The 22586-nt window shown below is 36.8% G+C and overlaps 1 protein-coding gene across 1 annotated transcript; it reads right to left on the bottom strand.

The window, feature by feature from the left end:
• Positions 1–2186: 2186 nt before the first annotated feature.
• LOC149067028 (uncharacterized) lies at positions 2187–22032 on the bottom strand. Its single transcript, XM_089253003.1, has 4 exons — positions 21979–22032; positions 18622–19030; positions 18287–18517; positions 2187–2626 (listed from the first exon to the last, which is right to left on the bottom strand). The coding sequence occupies exons 1-4, from the start codon at positions 22007–22009 to the stop codon at positions 2428–2430; spliced, it is 870 nt and encodes a 289-aa protein (XP_089109129.1). The 5' UTR covers positions 22010–22032; the 3' UTR covers positions 2187–2427.
• Between the last annotated feature and the right edge of the window lie 554 nt (positions 22033–22586).

Below are 22586 nucleotides of genomic sequence, written 5' to 3'. Positions count from 1 at the left end.
CCGCCTTCAACCGCGCCGCAGTCAGGTCTCGGGCTAAAGGTGGAAGGCCTTCGCACACATCAGCAAGTAGTCCATTTTCGCTCAGTATATTCAGGGGAAAAAATTCCCTGCTCGTGCTAATATCATCGTTGTGCGGAAAAGAAATGATCGGGCTCAGAATTGCGATTTATATGCCCCACATCCAATTACTATGCAGTATTTGTGAGTCAATCAGGAAGATTCTACACCAAAATAAGAAAAAACGAAATAGGATGCTGTATTTCAAAATGTGGCAAACTTGCTAGGTAGTCTGAATGACGTTTATGGCAACCCGTGAGGAGGCCTTCTATCTCGAGGTGCTTTTTTTCCAACTTACGAGCACCCATCGCTTTTTTTTTTAAACTTTTTTTTTGTAAAGTGTCATGTGACATCCCGGAGTTGGCTGAATTATTTGGCGCCAAATTGAAGCTGCGTCTGGTTAGCGGGCTAATTAGTTTTTGCAAAGCGTTAGATAATGCAAAACATTTTCAAGTGATAAAATTATTTCAATTTTTGATACAATATTTGACGCTTGAAATTCAGAATTAAGGAAAGACATCGAAATTAAAAAGAAATTCCTTTTGCAAATGAACAAATTTTATAAGCAGAAAACAATTTTTTTTTTCGTCGATATTTTTTACTGTTATTAGTTCGATCGAGCCAATCAAAGTTTGTGCCGAATTCACCGTTCGGTTTCTTGATATTCCTCTTCCCAAATTCCTCAGCAACCTCAATTAGAAACTTACACGGTAGAGGGCTAACCCAAGCCACCAAGCCTAGAAGAGAAGACGTGTTCATGGCCTGGCGCCTGGCCACAGAAAACGGCAAAGGACTCACTATAGCTACAAAGCCATGGACATGCATAGTAAAGCATCCGACATCGCCCAGCCCTCTCATCCGAGGCAATGACTACTACTAAACCATTTTGCATTTGGTGCCCGGCTCATGTACTGAGACGACCCTGCTTTTATCCCATTTTCAACGATCGAGACAATAACATAATTTCTTGAAGGCTGTCATAAGTTTGACTCTACATGTATACATGAAAGAAAACCACACTCGTAAATTTGCAGTTAAGTCATGTTCCTCCCCCTCCCCCAAAGAAGCTAACAGGGCTCCAGGTTTTTTCACCATTGCTGTCTTAATGCATGGGCCCACGCGGTCACGGCTCGGGGGGGGCCTCACAAAAATGGTTTGACTCTACACATATGCATGAAAGAAAACGCACTCATAAATTTGCATGCCTTTCCCCCAAGGGTGGGGCTAACAGGGCTCCAGCCTGGGGTTCCTGGGGAATTCTTACTTTTTGTCCTTTCACCAGTGCCGTCTTAACACATGAGCCAAAGCTGGCCCTCGGGGGCCTCACAAAAATGAGAACCGGTTGAAATATTCAAGAATTTGCTACGTAGAGCTTCAGAGAAATTACGTTTTTTCTTTCTTTTTGAGGGTATCTGGTGATTCCGGAGTTTTGCATCAACTGCTCCCGGAAGTATGAATAGATTTTCCACTCGCACTACTTTCTGTGCAGGACATAAAAGTATAATGTGATAAACACCTTTACAGGTTGAAACACTTGACTGAATTTATTACAATGATGCTCCAAGGAAGGAAATTACCACTGCTTCTATAGAGCAGCGGTTCTCAACCGGTGTTCCGTGGAGCGCTTGGGGCTCCGTATGCATTCCTCAGGGGCTCCGCGGCCACGCAAGGAAAAAAAAAAAAAAAGAAAGTCAATTTGAAAAAAATAATTATATATGAATACTTTTAAATAATAAAAATAAATCAGCAACTTCGATGAATAAGTAAAAAAATATGCCTACTGGATCCGCCATAGAAATTATATGCCAAAAAGAGCTCCGCGAGTCAAAAAAGGTTGAGAATCACGGCATAGCGTATCAGTTAGCTCTCTCTCTCTAATTGCGAGAGGACGGTGGTTGGATTTGACCACTGTATGAAATACATTAATTCAAAAATTAATTATAACTTTGTGTTTTGAACGAATGCTCAAACGTGCATTTTTCTGGTGTTACAAAAAAGAAAAAAAGCTACGAGGTTTCAATGCGAAGCTTAAGTTTTTTTTTTTTTGTTTTTGTTTTTCGACACATACTCAAGAAACATATCAAATACAATACTTTTGGAGGAAATTTTTTTTTTCTGGCGTCCTATTGTGAGATTGAATTTATTTAATAGTCAGACAGAAAAAATTGATCAATAAATTTTCGAATGAAAGTCCACTGAGAATCATATGCGTTTTTGTACCGGAACATTGATGTCGACCATTTAGTATGATAACATTGTCTTGATGGATTTAAAAAGGATTAGTCATGCCGAAACACTGTGTGGCGTTTCTTTTTTTTTATTTGTAGTGTCGCATCCGTAACACTTTCACCTTTATTTTTTCTCTGATTGTCACAGTTCGTCGTGCGACTTTTCAGCTTTTAGTTTTGGCACGTAGCACACGCAGCAGGACGGGAACAAAAACTTGGATAAGAAAGGCCCTTTGTAAGGATTGTACGGGTCGATCACCAGCAACGTCTGGATGTTGTACCTTTGCTGACAACTCGCTTGGTAGCATGGAGGTACGAAATTGCAATACGAATTGTCATACCTGTTGAAAAAGGGAAACGAAAACTAATTCGAAATATTTCCATAAAAGAAAGCGTTCTTAAATAATTATTACACCTCTTTAACTAGTATCGATGTATTACAATATTACTTAACCGTACATACACCTCGTACACATCTCCTCTGGGAAATTTTTAACGAATCGGTACATGCCAGAACGTGTGTGTACAGGGCGTCCATAATTAAAAGACCCTACTTTAAAGTAGCCTACAGGCGAAACCAGTCATCAGAAGTGTGAAATTTTGTGGAGGACTTCTTCATGAAATGATAGGAATTTGTTTCAGAGGGAAAACAAAGTGTCACATGTCGCCACCAGAGGGCGTTTCACCTTGAATACCTGTAGTAAACATGTAAATTTATGTGATGTCACGCAACAGCTGTTATAAAACCTAAAATTCATTCGCGGCGATCTTGTTTCTCAATGTGTTTGCATTGTTTCGCAATGGGTTTTTACAATGACGGGATCGCACTTTCTTTTTCACAAATTGTTTTACCAAACAGCAATTCCGCAGTTACTGCTCTACGGAAATATCGGACTTCGAGGAGGATTCGGAAAGGTCCAATGATTGTGAAAAACCTTCAGAGTATGATAACGAAATCTGAAACCACAGTATCGTTGGCTGTTCGTCCTGGAAGAGGAAAAAAAACCCGTTTCTATAGACGCAGTACAGGAGGTTTCGCTTCAGGTGGAAGAGGACAGAGCTTATCCTGAAACTACTACGGTAGGGCTTATATTAGAAGCGTCCTGAAAAATCATGCTAGGGCTTATTTTGGGGAAACATAGTAATCGCGAAGTTGGGATATAAAAAAGAAGCAAAAGAATATATTTATTTTCTGTTCTCCCGAAAAACTAGACAATGCGTGGTGTGGGCCAATCTTGCACTGGAAAAAAATTGGTAATCATTCGAGACCGGAAGTTCAGGCAAAATGCCATAAATGCCTTTTTTTGGCTATTTTCAAACTTTTGTTAAAAGATGCCTTGTTTGAACTTTTCTGTCATAAATGCCTATTTTGACATAGTTTTAATTTTATTAGTGAAGGTCAAGTGAAAACCCAGGCATTGGACTTTATTGTATATGTATTGCTGACCGATGAATGTCTCAAGACGTCATCGGTTGACGTCATGACTCACACAAGGCGGGGTAGGAGCAGGCAGGGCTCTGGGGACTCATGTTGTTATCATTTTTTTATACCATAAATGCACTGCAAACTTCCATGACTGTTTATTTCGCAAACATACTTAATATTCGATTAAATTTACCAGAATGTGCGTCTGATGCGGCCACACAGGGTCCCGCGCTTGAAGGAGTCCCCGCATATGTGGTAATATAAATAAAAGTTGAATATTTTTACAAAAATAGAGCAAGTTAGTTAATTAAAACTGAATGATAATGAATATTAGAACAAGAAATGATAATTATTATTGTAACAAGAAATGATAATTATTATTGTAACAAGAAATGATAATTATTATTGTAACAAGAAATGATAATTATTATTGTAACAAGAAATGATAATTATTATTGTAACAAGAAATGATAATTATTATTGTAACAAGAAATGATAATTATTATTGTAACAAGAAATCATAATTATTATTGTAACAAGAAATCATAATTATTATTCCACAAATAATGCAACAAATAAACAAAGAATCATTCGCTAATAGAAGGAGCCCCAAACATTATTTTCTCTACGGGCCGGACTCTGCTTCTGGTAATAATAGCTCTAGAATTGATCTAATCCTGAAGGTCTACTAACATTTTATTTTGGACTCGAAATCAGTCTTACTTGTATAATAATGTAGTTATTATACACTATATGTTATATCGAACCACTGGAAGAATATATATATATGTAATTATCAGATTAACCCAGGCTCCTAGTGGTCCAATATACATTTAGAATAAAATGATGACTCATGAAAGAAAGAATCAATTAAATTTCATTAGCATTAATATTTAATCAAATGATCATATGAAAAGAACGAGTTATATTTACACAAAATAAAAGTCAATTAGAAAAATCCATTTTACACGATATCAAATTCTGCATAATACATAAACAAAATACTGTATGTTCAATTATAATAATTTTAATTTGATGTTGGAATATCTCTCTTTTAATCACTTTTTATACCTAATTTCACCATCTCTGCCCCCTGTTAATTCCTCCTAATTTATGTTTTAACTAAACATCTATAATTTACTAAAATTGTGGTAAGAATTTCTTTCCTACCTTTTCCTCCATCCCTTTCATCACGGATCATCGCCGCTCCTGATGCTACAGTTGAAAAAATGTGTTTACAAAAAATTCTCCTCTTTCTACATTTTTTTTCCAACTTGATTTCTAGTTTTCACTAATCAATCTCCTTTAAATTTTCAAAGATTCCAAAAAGTAAAGTTTTGAGGGGTACCAACCCCCTATTTCTAATTGGTAGTCCGGCTTCAAAGAAAGATCCTTCCATTGGGTGATGAGGATTACGTAGGTACGAATAGTATTAAAATTGACATCATTGGTCAAGGTTCACCCCCTACGATCTTTCGAAGCATATGGGAGGAAGACGTTTTCTGTGGGGGGGGGGGGGGGAAGCTGTACAAAAAAGAAGGAAAAGAAAAGTAGAGAGGAAGCAAGAAAGTCAGAAGGCACATATTCCCAAGAAGGGATGCGTACAATAGATGAAATAAAGTCAATCGCCTGGAGGTGGCAATTACAAAGGTCAATAGGCTTCAGTATATAGGGAAGAGAGAGAGAAAAGAAGAATGCGAAGCGGCTATTACGCAAACTTTGAAGGGGCCCTTTAAGTAAGTGGCCATAAAATTAAGGAGTGTTGATGGAGGCGAAAGAGCATGTTTTTTTACAATTTAAATGGCTTAAGTCCCCTTTTCTCTTTTCTCTTATTATTATATTATATTGGGCTGGAAATTGGACCTCTCCCGCTTCATCTGATAGCGATGGCTATTGACGCCATAGCAATGCACATCCATCTTGCGGAAAAAGAAAAAAAAACGAAAAAAAAAGAAAAAGAAAATATAAGTCGGGAGATTACAATATTGGCAATAAAATAATTTTTGCTCTTCAAAACATGGATGAAAACCTGGTATGTACAAATGTACATCACTTGACACAATGGTAAGCAATGTAGGAATGCATTGAAAAGAATACTCGTACCTAGATATACTTATACATATGCGAAAAGAAAAGAAAAATATATATGTAATATAAAAATTAGAAGTGAATATACATTATGTGTTGTAGATATATACATGTGCTTCGATATTGTCGTAAGCGAATTGTAGAAAGATAATATAAGCAGAAATAAAAAAATATACAAAAGAGCTTTGCAAAAATCACTGAGCATGAAATACACAGAAGCTTTTAAAAATTTCATGAATTCATAACGTAGATTACCTATCATCTCTTTCGATGATTTATCGGAAGTATTTTTTTTTTTTTCGGAATGGTGAAGATACGTATAATTTCTTCGTATAACGTCACAAAAATATATCAATAATACGTTTAGACACAGCAACAAGAAAATCACTGTTGCATTTATCACTGAAATAAATGTAACATTAAGTGTCGCAGAACATGTTTCCCTGAAAATGCTGCGCATTGATACTAGATAAGTTACAGCACATTCATTACTCTGAACTTCAACGTACTTGTTCAGTGCCTCGAGAGTTATTAGTTCGAAAGTGTAAATTTTCAAAATCCAGCTGTACAGGAAACAAATTGGCTTGTTGTGGCTCAATCCGCACTAGACCCAATGTCAGGAATCAGTCCTCATGATGTTCCGCGTGGGTTGCACTTTGCAGCGAATGTGTATCGTAGAGAGCGTCGAATGTGTTTGTTCTTTTCACATGTCAGTCACTGAATAGAGGACGACGCTGGAGTACTGTCGAAGCGAAAATTATTAAACGAAATATTCGACCGTTCGTTCGTGTTCAGACGTGCAGTCAGTCCCGAACACTATTTGTTACACAGACGACTGAGGACAACCAAAGTGCGACACCGACGAAGCATCTCGTTCCGTAGGCGTATCCAAGAGAAATTGCACGTAAACAATTTCAGTTTATGGTGTCTGGAAATGGCAGTTCACTGTGAAGTTTGGAACACATTAGTGAAGTTAGCAAATTTCTTTGCTTGAAGATATCACTGCCACATTACTCGGTGAACCATCGCATCAACGAGTCTGAGTGATCGATGTCGTTGTCTGCTGAAAAGGAATTTGCATCGTTCGAAGGGAAAGTTTGAAACAGTTGATAACTGTCTCCTCTAAGCAGAGTTAATTGAAATTTGTGAGCGGTGTCCTGAGAGTACGGGCACATTTCACTTATGAATTATGAACGTTGAAGGGATATAGAAACATAGTATATAAACCATTTGGCAGAGAAAGAAAAAATCTTACCACAGTGTGATCATTTATAATCATTCCCAAATTAAACTTGTTTAAATGCTCAATATAAATATTATAACTCTGAGGGATTATAGATTCCAACATCAAATTATACTACACTAATACGCAGTATGTTGTATTCTTAACACAAAATTGCATATATGCTGTATGTGGATATTTACATGAAAGTACTTGCATGCGTAAGTGTACAACATTAATACTTTTGTTCCTCATGCACATTTTTAACATTTTGACAAAAAATTTTTTTTTTTCTTTTCCTTCACTTCCATTTTTTCTTCTTTCATAATTTCATTTTTTTTTCTTAACTTCATTTTTTTCATCCTTATTTTGTTTTGTCTTTTTTGTATACTTTCATATCCCTTTTTTTTTCTCTATACTTTCATCTTTTTTCTATACGTTCAATTTTCCTTTTATAATTTCATTTTTTTTTCTTTCATCTTTTTTTTTTTTTCTCATAGTCTCATTTTTTTTCTCACACTTTCATAATAACTTTTTTTTCATAATTCCATTATAACTCTACTTTGTTTTCAAGGTTTTAACAATTTTTTCTCAAATATAATAGTGCGAAATTGATTACGCATAGAAATGAACAATGTAAATGCATCCATTAAACATATACTTTTCAATATAAACATAATTTGACAGTCATTGTTGCTGAATGCTTCATCTTCTGCTTCTTTAGAAATAGAGATATGTACATATATGAATTTTTTTGTTTTTTGTTTTTGTTTTTAAATAAGGTGGGACTTGATCAAACTTGCAGTGCACTTCAATGTCTACCTCAAATTTAATTTGTGAAGGAGAGATAGTGAGTTTGAAGAAAAAATTTTGCATGAAAAAAAAAAAAGAAAATTGGAAACAAATAAGCGTTCACCGTCCAATGAGGGGCCCTTCTCACTGAACAATCAACAGCATATTTGTATCCACGACGGAATTCCAGTAATAAAAAAAAAACTTATCACTGAATACGATTATAAAATTCGGTGAATTAATTTTCGAATAATCGTTATAGAAATTTTTAAAAAAAATTTATATTTGCAAGTCCCATATTATTTATGTATTTACATACACAACACTTGATTAATATGTTCCAAAAGTGAAAGTGTTAATTTGTGCCGGCCGGTTAGAGCGCAAATTGTATCGATGACCAACGGAACGCTGAGGCAATAAATTACGGGACATATTATCCAGAGCAGGGGGTGCATCACTTGCTGTACTTGTGGAAGGCCTTTGGGCTTGACATCCTTGAATAGAAGATTGTGGTATTACAACGGCAGGGTTATCTGTGTTTCGAGAAGGCTCCTCGGAATAGTGCCCAGGGCTACTGCTGGGTGGGTTCCCCACCGAACGTGCGGCACTAGGAGAAATACATTGAAGCCATTGAAGGTCAGACAATTCATCGAAACTAGCGTGTGGCCTTTGTTGTACATTGGAGTCTGCCGGATTTCTACTATTCCTGTTTTCCCTAATAGTACTGTGCATATAATCCAATTCTTGACGTCTTTCTTTGAATGGGATCAACCTGTTTGCATGTACTTTAATAGGTTTTGCTTTTGGATTTCTTGTATCAATTATTGTAAAATTTACAGGATTGTGAACTGTGAGAATTCTGTAGGGACCGACGAAATTTCTTCGCTTAGGAAGCGAAGCGTGTCTATCAGCGTCGGGTTGATGCAAGAATACTAATTGACCTGGGTGAAAATTCCTATCTTTCGCGAATTTTCGTTGGTAATTTTCCTGCCTCTCTGCTGATGTAATTAGACTTTCACGCACTTTGTTGAATGTGTACTGCAGTTGTGTTGTTTTTTGTGTGACAAAATCAGAATATGAGACACGTGTATGTGGAGTTGTCTGATTAAGAATGTCTGTTGGAAGTGTAGGGTCGTAGGAAAGATGTAAATATGCTGGCTTTTCCTGTGTTGCTTGATGAATAGTTGAATTATAAATTAATTCATAGTAATTAATGTATGCATCCCAATCAGTTGTTCCTAGTGCAAATATAGAGAGGGACTTCTTCAAGTTAGAATTTATCCTTTCACTTTGACCATTGGATTGTGGGCACATCGCCGTTGTTTGCAATTTCGTTACCCCTAGGCGACTACAAAGTGTTTTAAAAAGGTCACTCACAAAATTTGAACCTTTGTCTGATAATAGTTTCTCAGGAAATCCAAAAGTGCAAGCAAAGTCGAGGAATTTCTCTGCTGTTGTTTTTGATGTTTGGTCGGGAACTGCGTACAGTTTCACAAATTTTGTGAAATGATCAATGAACGTAAGTATATAGCAGTTTCCACGTGAGGTGTTAGGCAATCTTCCGACAAAATCGCAAGAGACGTATTCCATTGGTCGAGATGGAATAAAATGACGTTGCAATGGAACAGGTGGTACTCTACGAGGAGATCGGAAAGATATGCAATGTTTGCAAGATTCTACGTAATGTTTTGTATCTGTGTATAAATTATCCCAGAAATACTTCTCTTTTATGGCGTGGTATGTTTTTAAGTGTCCAAAGTGTGTCAAGTGGTTGGCTGCAAGAATGTGTGGCTTGAACTTGTTAGGTATAACTATTTGTAGTATGATCTTCTGACCCCCTGAGCGAGTGATAATCCCTTTGTGCATAAGAAGACCATTCGATAGGACATACTTAATCCTGAGCTTTGAGTGTTGAGTGTTATCGTCTTCTAATGTAGAGATTATGGTTGACAATTTAGGATCTTCGCGCTGAGCCAACTTTATCTCCTCTATGGTAGGTAAAGTGATCTGTACTGTATTCACATGAAAGTCACGTGAAAAAATATCGGCGACTTGGTTTTCCGAAGATTTGATTAATTCAAAATCATAATTAAATTCTGAGAGAAATGCAAACCATCGAGTGACTCTGCTACCTGGTGAATCCCATTTCGATAATTTGGTCAAAGCAGCATTATCACACCTAATAGTGAAATGTCTACCATACAAATAGTACTTGAATGCTTTTACAGATTCCACAATGGCCATTAATTCTTTTTCCATAATAGTGTATCGAATTTGTGTGGGATTTAACTTCTTGGAAAAATATGCAATTGGATGTATGACATTAGAATTGTCTATTCTCTGCCCAATCATTGCACCTAATGCAACGTCACTGCTGTCAGTAGAAAGGATAAATTCCTTGTTGAAATCCGGATGAATCAAAATTGGAGGTTGCGAAAGTTTTTGTTTTAGAATGTCAAAAGCATTCTGGGCCTCTTGAGTCCAATGAAATTTTCTACTCTTTCTAGTGAGGTTAGTAATAGGTGCCGTAATATCTGAAAAATTTTGTATGAAACGCCTGTAATACCCAACCAGCCCAATAAAACGGCGAATTTTCCGTACGGTGTTGGGAACTGGAAAGTCTTGTATCTTTCTAATGTTTGTCTCAATGGGGCGAATGCCTGAACTGTTCAAAGTATGACCTAGGAATTCGATCTGAGGAACAAGAAATGAACATTTAGCTGGATTAAGTGTCAAACCAAAATAGCGGAACCTCTCGAATAGTTTTCTCAATTTGTAGAGCATTTGTGAGACATTGTCGGCACCCAAGCAAAAATCATCAATATAGTTGGCAATTTTCAAATCCGAAAGAGGAGCTAAAAGTTGATCTGAAAGATTGGAAAATGTTTCCGGACTAGCATTCAAGCCTTGAGGCATAGTTTTGTAACGGAACGAGCCAAATGGAGAGCTAAATGTTGTCATGTCACGATCCTCGGGTTTCAAAGGAATCTGCCAAAAAGATGATGATAGATCAAGGGAGCAAAAAAGATTAGATCCCCGTAGCATTTCCAGTAAGTGATGAATGATTGGTAGAGGATATCTTGGATATTTTAAGTGAGCGTTCAATTTTCTATAGTCTACTACCAATCGCCATTTCTGTTGCTTCGGGTCTCCTGAAGGATTTTTCTTCTTTATCATGATCAAAGGGAAGCTTATGTGACTGTCTGATTTTTCAATCAAATTTGCTTGTTCTAATTCATTTAACTGACATTTTAATTCGTCTCTCAAAGCGTAGGGAACATTGTAGGGGCGAGTAGATGGTAGTTTTGATGAATTAACTTGTAAAATAGGAGTGATTTTATCTGTACAACCTATGGTGTATAAGCGTTTACTAAATATATCACCAAATTCAAAAAGTAATTTCAATAGCTTCGAACGAGTTGGAACGTCTAAGTGGCTCAGCTCAAAATCATTTTCCGACAATTCCTGCCTGCGTAACTGTTTGATTTCCTCCATGTCTCTGATTTCTACGTCATTCGTGATTGTACCTACTCGAGTGTTTTTGTTTAGAGCCACTTTTCGAGCGGTCAAGTTCGAAAGCATAATGGGGATCGTTTTATCTTTAGAGAGGGAGCACACAGCTCTATGTACTTCTATAGCATCGTTTTGTAGTGTAGGTGTCAACATTATATCATCCCCTTCACTAGCCAAAATGTCAGTTTTCAAATACACTACCCTGGATTCGTGTGGCAAAAGTGTGATTTTCGTTACTAGTCGGGCGTACTCTGTGGATAATGTGTTACAAGTTGGAGAATTGGCGTCTCGTATTTTAATTTTTGTATTACCAGCTTCTAATATGTCATTATCGAGGTTGAGTGTGAATTTGTGGGCCTTCAAAAGGTCATAGCCAATTATTGCTTGGTATTGTGTAGCCAAATCATTTCTGACTATAAAAAATGGATGAATAATGCATTTATTTCCCAAAGTGAGAGGGATTTTGAATGACCCCAAAATATCTAGTGGCTCTCCTGAAATGGATTTAACTCTGACATCAGTGTTAGCTTTTTTTATCCGTGCGTCATTTCTGATTTTCTGAAAAACAGAATACTGAAGTAATGAGACTGAGGCGCCAGAATCAATCAAACTGGTTGTTTGGCAACCAGCAAATTTGACATCAGCAACAGGAAGGTAGAAGTCATTTTCTTGTGAATCCAGAATCTGTGTGTTTATCGTTTTAACTTGTGTAATACATGTATCTTGTTGCGGCTCTGTAGAAGTTGAAGTGGTATTCATGTTGGGGGAACGGACTCTAGCCGCGGAAGTACCGGAATGAGATGTGTTGTTGTTCTCAAATCTTACTGATCTGCCTCTATTGCTTCTTCGAGGATGTGGTGAATGATTGCGTGTATTAAAATGTCCTCGACTAGAATGAAATGTCTGATGAAAATTTTGAGTGCGTGGTGCGTGTGAACGTTGGTTGAAACGGTGCTCAGGATTATAAGCATAGCATTCTGAAGTTGTATGATTGTTTCGACCACAGTTTTCACAAAAATTCTGAGCATAATGAGGGTATCTATGACCTTCAAAATCATTAAGTGGAAATCTGTGTGAAATTGTTTCGTTGCAGCAAGTGTTTCCACCGCAACCTGAGGTCCACGCCTGTGTGTGAGTATGTGGCTGTGGGGGTCCAGAGAATGCTTGAGTTGTGTAGGGGTTATTTTGAAAATGATGTTGTGTATTGGTTTCGTGCCTGGGCACGGAGTGCAATTGAAGATTTTCCACCTGCTTTTGGATTGCTGCAATTGTTTCATGAGTCTGCTTCGCATGTGACTCTATCAAGTTGACCATTTCCTTATCCGTGCTCCCTACATTGCAAATGGTTTCGTGTTGGGTTGTTGATTCATTAACTTGTAAAGTTTCAATGAAATTCACAGCATCTTGAAACGATTGGGGGTCTTTCACTAAAATAGAACTTTTGTATTTTGGTAGGAGACCTTCCAAGAATTTGGCTAGTCGTGTTTGTTCGTAAAGTGATTTCACTTCGGGTTTACTGATATCGGCATTGCCGAAAAATTGTTGTGTATTTGTGGAAACACGAGCAGCATAGATTTTGACCCCTTCGTCAGAGGACATGCGACAATTCGAGAAAAGTTGCTGTCGTGTAGCAAGGCTTGTTTTGGTGGAGAAAAAATCCAAAAATTTCTGTTTAAAGCTTTCATAATTCTGCTCATTTTCCAAATCAACATTGTTAATGATCTGTGTCAACGCATCTCCCTGAACTCTGGATTTTAGCAACAATAATTTCTCTGATTCAGTACAATTTGCGGTTTTTGCGACTGCCTCTAACGTATCAACAAAATATCGGGGAGTGACAGCGGATACGTTGTCAAAATGGGGGATTAATGCCTGGCACCCCGCTAACTTGTTAAAATTGCTTGGATCTTCAGCCATAGTGCAATATATTCAAAATATTTCACAAAATTATAAAATCGAAATTCAATGAAAGTAAATGCAGAAATTCCCAAAACACAAAAAGTTTCCATTCAATAATAAATTTCAACACCAACTTAATGTTTCTTTTTTTCTTTTAAATTATCATTATGACCATATCAATTTGAACATTCTCTCAAGAGTCATCATTTGTTTATGTTTTGGCATTTTTATCTGAAGGTGACAAAAAGGTAAATTTATGAATTAAGAACAGTATTACAAAAATAAAATTTGGAATAATACTGTAAGGGAATGGTCACGGTACCATTGTTATATCGAACCACTGGAAGAATATATATATATGTAATTATCAGATTAACCCAGGCTCCTAGTGGTCCAATATACATTTAGAATAAAATGATGACTCATGAAAGAAAGAATCAATTAAATTTCATTAGCATTAATATTTAATCAAATGATCATATGAAAAGAACGAGTTATATTTACACAAAATAAAAGTCAATTAGAAAAATCCATTTTACACGATATCAAATTCTGCATAATACATAAACAAAATACTGTATGTTCAATTATAATAATTTTAATTTGATGTTGGAATATCTCTCTTTTAATCACTTTTTATACCTAATTTCACCATCTCTGCCCCCTGTTAATTCCTCCTAATTTATGTTTTAACTAAACATCTATAATTTACTAAAATTGTGGTAAGAATTTCTTTCCTACCTTTTCCTCCATCCCTTTCATCACGGATCATCGCCGCTCCTGATGCTACAGTTGAAAAAATGTGTTTACAAAAAATTCTCCTCTTTCTACATTTTTTTTCCAACTTGATTTCTAGTTTTCACTAATCAATCTCCTTTAAATTTTCAAAGATTCCAAAAAGTAAAGTTTTGAGGGGTACCAACCCCCTATTTCTAATTGGTAGTCCGGCTTCAAAGAAAGATCCTTCCATTGGGTGATGAGGATTACGTAGGTACGAATAGTATTAAAATTGACATCATTGGTCAAGGTTCACCCCCTACGATCTTTCGAAGCATATGGGAGGAAGACGTTTTCTGTGGGGGGGGGGGGGGAAGCTGTACAAAAAAGAAGGAAAAGAAAAGTAGAGAGGAAGCAAGAAAGTCAGAAGGCACATATTCCCAAGAAGGGATGCGTACAATAGATGAAATAAAGTCAATCGCCTGGAGGTGGCAATTACAAAGGTCAATAGGCTTCAGTATATAGGGAAGAGAGAGAGAAAAGAAGAATGCGAAGCGGCTATTACGCAAACTTTGAAGGGGCCCTTTAAGTAAGTGGCCATAAAATTAAGGAGTGTTGATGGAGGCGAAAGAGCATGTTTTTTTACAATTTAAATGGCTTAAGTCCCCTTTTCTCTTTTCTCTTATTATTATATTATATTGGGCTGGAAATTGGACCTCTCCCGCTTCATCTGATAGCGATGGCTATTGACGCCATAGCATATAGTAACAAGTAAATATAGTAACAAGTAGACGGATTAAGTGCAACCAATTTTGCCGCTAGTTTTTGGACCCTTAATAACTTAGTTTTCATAGTTATTTTTTCCTTCCTTCCATAAATTATAATTGCTTTTTTAGTGTCCATTTTAGGTGCCTTTTTGCCTGCCTATTTCTACTATTTTTAGTACCTAAACTTCTGGGCTCTACTTATAATATTTTCATAACATCTCTTTTTTTCCCCGTGGATGAGATTTAGCGAATTTATAGAGATGCTTGTAGTACTGTATTTTCAAAACATCGACCGTTTTATTGTAAGGTTATTTCGAGGTGTGTCGAAAGTGTTCAATTTTCTTACAAATAGTGTCAAATTTCTTTTGTCACTGATATTTCGTTACTGAGCAGCTGTAGTTATTTGCATATCGAAGTATTTGCATATGTGGGGATATGTTTTTGAAATGAATATGCATTTTAAAAAGCACATCTGCTTTTTCTTGTATGTGGTGATTTTTTAAATGCATATATTTTCTCATTTTTGGTACACATTTCGGAATTTTTAACTTTTCTGGATTTTTTAATGCATATTTTATGCTTTTTATGCATATTTGCATATTTTTAGAGCATATTTGCATAGTTTTAGAGCATATTTGCATAGTTTTAGAGCATATTTGCATATTTTTAGAGCGAAATTCGGCACTTTTTTAGTGCATAAAATCCGGGCTCTAATAATAACACTCGATTAAGATTCTAAGCAATTTATACATCCATGATATAATTATACTAATATCTATGCATTCTCTAATACTTTAAGCAGTTATTAGAAGTTATTACGAAGACTTGAAATAATACGATTCATGTGAATTTCTTCGATTAAAGTAATTTCGCTTTGTGTAAAATCGATTTAGATTTAAATTTCATTTCGACATTTGCAAATCAGCATCATCGATTTTATTCTGCTTATACATGAATGAATGAACGCCAGATCTTTGCCACTGGACTTATCCCGTTGCCGAGATCTCTTCCAGCCCAGCTTCGTGGCAGAGTCTGGAACAGTTTTGCTTATACAGGGGCGTTGGGAGTACTACTACTACTGAACCAGACATGCACCTGGTACATATTCCTCTACGGAACTTATAACGAATTGGTACATGCTGGAATGTGTGTGTAAGTGTAGTGAATCTTCCGTGAATCTTTTTTCGGTGTAATGCTTGTTATATGTATAGTGCTGCCATCTGCCATCAATTTTTCTAACTATGCTTGAAGTGCAATGATTGAATGATATGCCGTTGTAGGCCTGTTGCTCTTTGCGGCAAGACTATTTAACGGGGAGATCGGCTAGCATCTGCGCCTTAAAGGTGGGAACCACAGAAAACCAACTTCAGCCGACCAACCACCACTGTGGCGACGGTGGGGCTAGAACCCAGGTCCTCGCGTAGAGAGTCCGTCACTATGACCACTCGCCCACCACAGCGCCCGTTGGGAGCAGGGCTGCAACTGAGGAGAGCAGACGGATCTGTTGCCCCTTACGCCGGACAAAAGGAGGCCCAATTTCAACGATTTAACCTCTCCTTCAGCATTACGAGGGGGCGCTTAAATTCATACTTGCTCCGGGTGACCGGGCATTGGTTGGGAGTACTGTACTTCAAATGTACAGTACGCACAAGTTTTAACCGAACGATGGCGATATCTTGGGTTCTAAAAGTTGTAGAATGAAGCGGTTTTCACCAAAAATTATGGTTTGTGATTTTCTACCCGGCTATGTGCAATTCGTCTAGATGAGAAATCATCTAAATATTTATTATTGTTTAAACTCCAAAATCTTCAATGCAAACCCTTATTTTTTCCCATCTTATCTGATTTATTGCATTGACCCTAAAAATAAAATTTCATCGCTGTAAGTATAAAAATGAGAGAGATATGAGTGAAAACGTGTTTGGGGACACTAAACATTGAGAAACTGAATTTGAAGGTTGATTGCAGGGGGGAAAAACGCACACCAAACAAGTTTCGAACGATAAATGTACTCCATATACTACGCGAGTGTTTGGATTTGGTGCTGTTAAAAAATAGTTTTTATTTTATGGAGGTAAAAAACAAGCTTTTTTATTATTCTTCATTTTAGTGACTTCATATCCGTGATTGAACGAATATTTATACCATAATTATTTCAAACGATGTGTCACAAAGCAATTGTTTATGACGACAATTTCATCAACATAGAAAAAATATAAGAATTTTCTGTCGAACAATTGCATTTCATATTATAATTTTGTTTCATTTTGCAATTCCCCAATTTTTAATAATGCAAAAAAAAAATACGTTTGAAACGAAATGCAATGGTTTTAGCAGAGACGACTCCGCCAATAGCCACTACCCTAAACACAGCGCACACAAAGATGATTTAAGCTATTGCGAGAACCCTTTATTTATTGATTATTATCTCTATAAATATTAGCATCGATCTAATTGTAGGGTATTAATTTGTGCATTCTTTGCATATTATTATATTTACCATTTCAGCTCAGGAATATTGTCTAAGGAATGAAACGAATTTCTGAAATAGTGAAAAATTGCAAAATTTCGTTCTTTATTTGTTTACTGGAATACTTGAAAAAAAGTTTGAAAAACTGGATGGACGACACTTATTTATTGTGCCACCGTATACTTAAAACAATAATTGTCCATTTCAGTAAAGCTATGAGCTTCATATTTAAACATTTTCGTATAATTTGTCATGAGAAATGTTTCACTGAGTTTCAAATTTATATCTAGTATATGATCCCTAAAAGTGGTCATTTTTTCATATAATCGCTCATATCTTGGGAAATAGAGGTCAGATTGGAGTGAAAATTGATTCTGTTTTGTTTCCGAATATGCTGATTCGAATGAAGTAAAAATTAATGTATGCTTCTATTTTTTTTCATAATTATTTAAAATATCTTTTAATAATTCATAACTCATATTAAAAAAAGCCAAATTCACAAAATGAGTAATAATATTATGTTTGGCGCGATGTTACCTATCATTTAAAATAAAAAGTAATCAGATACCTATATTATTTCAGCAATTATGCTCAAAAATAAGGTGTTTCTGTTCAACATTACGACACTCGTTTTTCAATAATTTATATTTCACCAACTGTTCTTTCAAAATTGATAAAATTTGGTATTTCGGCATTTCTTGAGATACTGAATGGAAGAAAAAAAAAATGGGGTTACCATTGAACTTTCAAAAGTTGGATCTAGTTTTAACATCTGGATGACCCCTTAAGAAAAAAATGAACTTAATATATTTATGGAAGATCTTAAACGCGAAGAGAGAGAAAAGAATGTGCTACTTTATTATTTTTTTACAATAAATACAAAATATATTTTGTGAAGAGAGAAAATATAGAGAGAAAATAATAAAGTAGCACATTCTTTTCTCTCTCTTCGCGTTTAAGATCTTCCATAAATATATTAAGTTCATTTTTGTACGCCCCTGGTTCTGGTGCCACTGGCAGTGTATGTAATAAATTGATAATTTATTATTTACTTTTTAATGTCGAGGGTGTCTGTAAAATATAATCAGAGTTAATATAGCGCTTTACCTGCAGATGACTTCGGTGACGAACTGCTGGTACGACTCCGTGTTGACTGCAACAACCCACCTGTTGTTATTGTTTTTGGCCCAGCCAGGCCTAATGATTCGAGTGATCGAATCACATACCAGAGATCCCTCCGCGTTATCGGCTATCCTCGGAAGTCTGTTGTTGCGGAGATCTCTAAAAAGTTTCTCCAGAGGCCATTTCATGTATTTGATGACTTGACTGACCACTTCGCTGGCAAGAGAAATAAAAAAAATAGCGTTATAACGAAAGGAACCACGTGATATGAATTAAAATAAAAAGTGTTTCTTCCGAAAGGGCATTCGTAAGTGACTCACAGGGGATAGTCTTCTTTATAGCTGCAATAATATCTACCATACTGAGCGCAGCCTGGAGCTTTGATGGTGCCGGCTACATCATCGTCATCGTACTCGTTGCCTTCGCCGTTTTGCCACGGTGGCGATGTTTCTTGCCGTTCAGACGCTTGGTGGTCCAAGAAACGTTGTCGCGGTCTGTTAGTCGAAGAAGCAGCTGATGGTTCTTGTCTAACCGGAGGCCACTTTTCGAATTTGTGATTCTTCTGAGACGCGTCCAAGAATACCCAAGTAGCGTGTGACCGCGTTTCCTGCGTCGTATTCAGGTTCGTCACGGTATCCGATAACGATGACGACGCCACCTTGTCCCCGAGATCACTTCTTGCGCACATGATGGCCGAGTAGATACACAAGATGATCAGACGAGATCTTCCTTGAAAATAATTCGCAAATTGGTGATTGGAGAGGAGGTGATATACACACACACATATATACACATATCACGTACGCGCGCACACACAGGTATGCATGCTCTTCGCTCAGTATTGAGATTTCCACAACCAGATCAGAGATTTAATGCCAGTGCCTGAACCTATTTCGGTCCATGAGCTGAGCCCCATGGGAATAGAAAGACAAGTGAGTATATGTATGTGCATTTGTGAGTGGTGTATGAGAAATGCAGTGCAGTAAAACTTCGATTAACCGTCACTCGTTTAACCGTCAGTTTCTGTTATCCGTGTGTATCTATATACACACACACACGGAAAAAATAGCCCCAGATTTTTAGGTCCAAAGAGATTGGATCACTGCTATGATCTGTGCAAATGCCACCGGCAATCGATTACCCCTGCTTGTAATCGGTAAATCCAAAAAACCACGTGCTTTCAAAAATTTAGATATGAACGCATTGCCTGTGAAATATTATGCCCAAAAAAGTGTTGGATGGACCAAACAATTTTTTCAGAATGGTTCCACAGTGTTTTCGTGCCGGAAGTTAGAGCTCACATGGTCGAAAAGCAGTTGCCGCAGGGAGCACTGCTGTTAATGGACAGTGCCCTGACACCCCCCCCCCCCTCGTGAATTCAAAAGTGATGATGGCAAAATAACAGCCCAACGAATACAACTCCACTTATCCAGCCTATGGACCAGGACATAATTGAAAATATAAAGCGACGTTACAGAAAAGCTTTTATAGAAGACTTGCTTCCATCTGATGACGCCATGTGACTATCAAAGAATTTCGGAAGAGATACAACATAAAGAACACTATTTTCAATGTCGCCACTGCCTGGGCTGACCTTATATTGAAATTTATATTGATTGTTTTTTTAAAAATAAATAAATATATATGTATTATTCAATTTTAAAGGATTTTACTTTCATTTTCGTCACAAGCCCGAAGCGAAATCACGTTATTGTACATATGTATTAAGAGATTTCTGTGATCCGTGTATTCGGTTATCAGTCACAGCCCTGGTCCAAACGGTGACGGTTAATCGAAGTTTCACTGTATTAAGATTTAGAAGCATTCCACCGTGATAAAGATGTTCGCGTTCGGGATGCGATGGAGCATTCCGTCCGAGTGATATCCAATCGATTCAGTGTTCTAATGGGGACGGAAATCCAAATCCGGAAGTGAGATGGCAGCACTTCAGCAAAACATAACACGGGAATAATCAATCATCTTAACATTCGATCCACAACACTCCTCCCCCATGCATAAATAGCACCTTTCATCATACACCAATTCGTAAGAAATTACTGATAGGAATGATTACGAGGTGAATGTGTGGGTTATAATAAGGGAGTATCATGTGAACATTTTGCTGCTTTCCTGAACAGCAACAGGACACTCGGAAAGGAATATCGGGAAACTTTGCGCATAAACACCTCATTGGTAGAAGCATGCCTCAAAATAGAACTTTCAAACACGTAAACACTTCTCCGATTTTTCCAGAAACTACGGTGCATGTAGATTCTAATTATGACTACCTACAAACTATCACTACCTTATCAAATCTTTTAGTTACAAAACGGGCTATAGTTTTTCGAACTTAAAACTAGTTTTAAGCACTAAAAATCACCTTCATTGAATGATTTAAATTATTTTTTTTGATAAAAAACAGTATTTTGTGCAATCTCAATTGCAAATATTATATAAAGATGAAATCTTTGGGGCCGTTAAAGTGATAAACTTAGTACAGTATATGTACGCATTGTTTTTTACTCAAATTTAAAGATATATTTACCTACCGACTAGAGCGATAATACCGGGTTCAATTTTCCCTATGTATTGGGAGCATTAAAAAAGTGGCAAACCACAGTAGAGGGCAGTGCTGGACCTCCAAATATTTATATTCCCAGTCAGGCGTGCAGTTTGAAACAATAGATATCCGAATCAATATTTTAAGTGTCCGAAAAATGATATCGTTTACTGGATTTACACTTACTAAAAAAATTAAAAAAAACAAGAGAAGATATATTTATATAAAAAAAATATCGAAAATGATATAAAAAATCTAAAATTTGGGAAAAATTGCAAAAATTGAAAAGTAGTGTGCAGTCACCTAGTTAAAAATCTAAAATCACTAAAAAACCGCTAGTTATAATTCAATACCGCTTTGGCGTCGGAAAAGAAGTTCACAAGTTGATTCCATGTGCACTCTCGGAATCAGAGCCGATTTATGGACCGGACTTGGGCAGTTGCAAAGGGCATAATCATACCCATGGTTCCCACTCCTACGTAGGGGGAACTGACAAGGCACCAGCCTGTGTCCAGGGTAAATCCCATTATCATTATTTTTACTCATGTATTTACAGAGAAAGTGATAAAAAAACTTAAGAATTAAAACTTTCTAGAGACCCTGTTAAATATATAAACCTATGGGCATAGCTGCGGGATGTGGCCATGACCATACCAGGCCCCCAAATATTAGGACCGTGAAATCGATAAATATATGTGGACAACACATTTTAATGGCTCCCTAACCAAACCTTTGCATGAGGTAAAAAAAATACTTGCCCGATAAAAAAATTTACATGCCTCGGGCAACCCTTTTGTTCAACCCTGCTAGAGGGATAAACACGTCTGAAAAGCAGTTTTGGGAACTCACGGTAACCAAAGTAGACATTCCGGAAGTCATTGTTGAGGCCTACGAACCATTGTTGCTCGATATTTTTTCTACCATTTCGGACTTTGGCAAACTGTCAAAGCAACCTGTCGTTCAAGTCGGATTCTGTTTAGATTGTAGATTTGTGAAGAGAACATACAGACACAAACAAAATCAATTTTACATGCATAGATCGCCAAGCTTCCACGACATGGCAGTGGAGGTATTTATGTAGCACCACCACAAAATAGAAGAAAAACAATTTTCTTACCTTTATTTTCGGTGGTGGCGCAAGTGTTCATTTTCCTCTCGCGACGATGGTCAGTACTACTTGGTATCTAAGCAGAATTGTGACATCGCATCATAATAAAATTATGCTCCAGTTATCTCGAATATTTCTGGAAATAGGTCATTCGGAATCCATTTCACACCGGAAATAGTATTAAACCGTATTAATTCGACCCTCACCTTCATCTCTCCCTCCACCTCTTTGGAAGAAGCAATTTTTGGAACTGATTGATCCGTGACACGGTCAACGAAAGAATTAGCTTGAAAAGAAATCGTCGTCTTCCGTAATGGACGAACATAACACGCAGAATACAATCGAGTTTTTCTTTTGATTATGATGGTGGGTGGTATCCGGTTTAAAAAAAAAAGTTTGGATGGCTGGACCGTGCTTTTTTTTATTGGTACCTTTTTCCCCTCATTCATTCATTCCTTTAGGCTACTATCAAAACTTAAGACGCAGGGAGCTTCGGAGAGGAGTCGTTCAAATTTACTAATAACCAGGTGCTCTTAAGCTATGATCAACGACCGGAACTTGATTCGCAGAAGCTTCCGAAATGACTCGTACAAATACACTTTTAACCAGCAATTATA

The sequence above is a fragment of the Pholcus phalangioides genome, unplaced genomic scaffold (genome assembly GCF_987345545.1).
Source record: "Pholcus phalangioides strain wild (caught in Gottingen) unplaced genomic scaffold, Ppha-v1.0 ptg000031l_1, whole genome shotgun sequence".
Lineage (NCBI taxonomy): Eukaryota > Metazoa > Arthropoda > Arachnida > Araneae > Pholcidae > Pholcus > Pholcus phalangioides.
The sequence above is the reverse complement of the archived record's forward strand: the minus strand, read 5'-3'. Positions and strand labels throughout refer to the sequence as shown.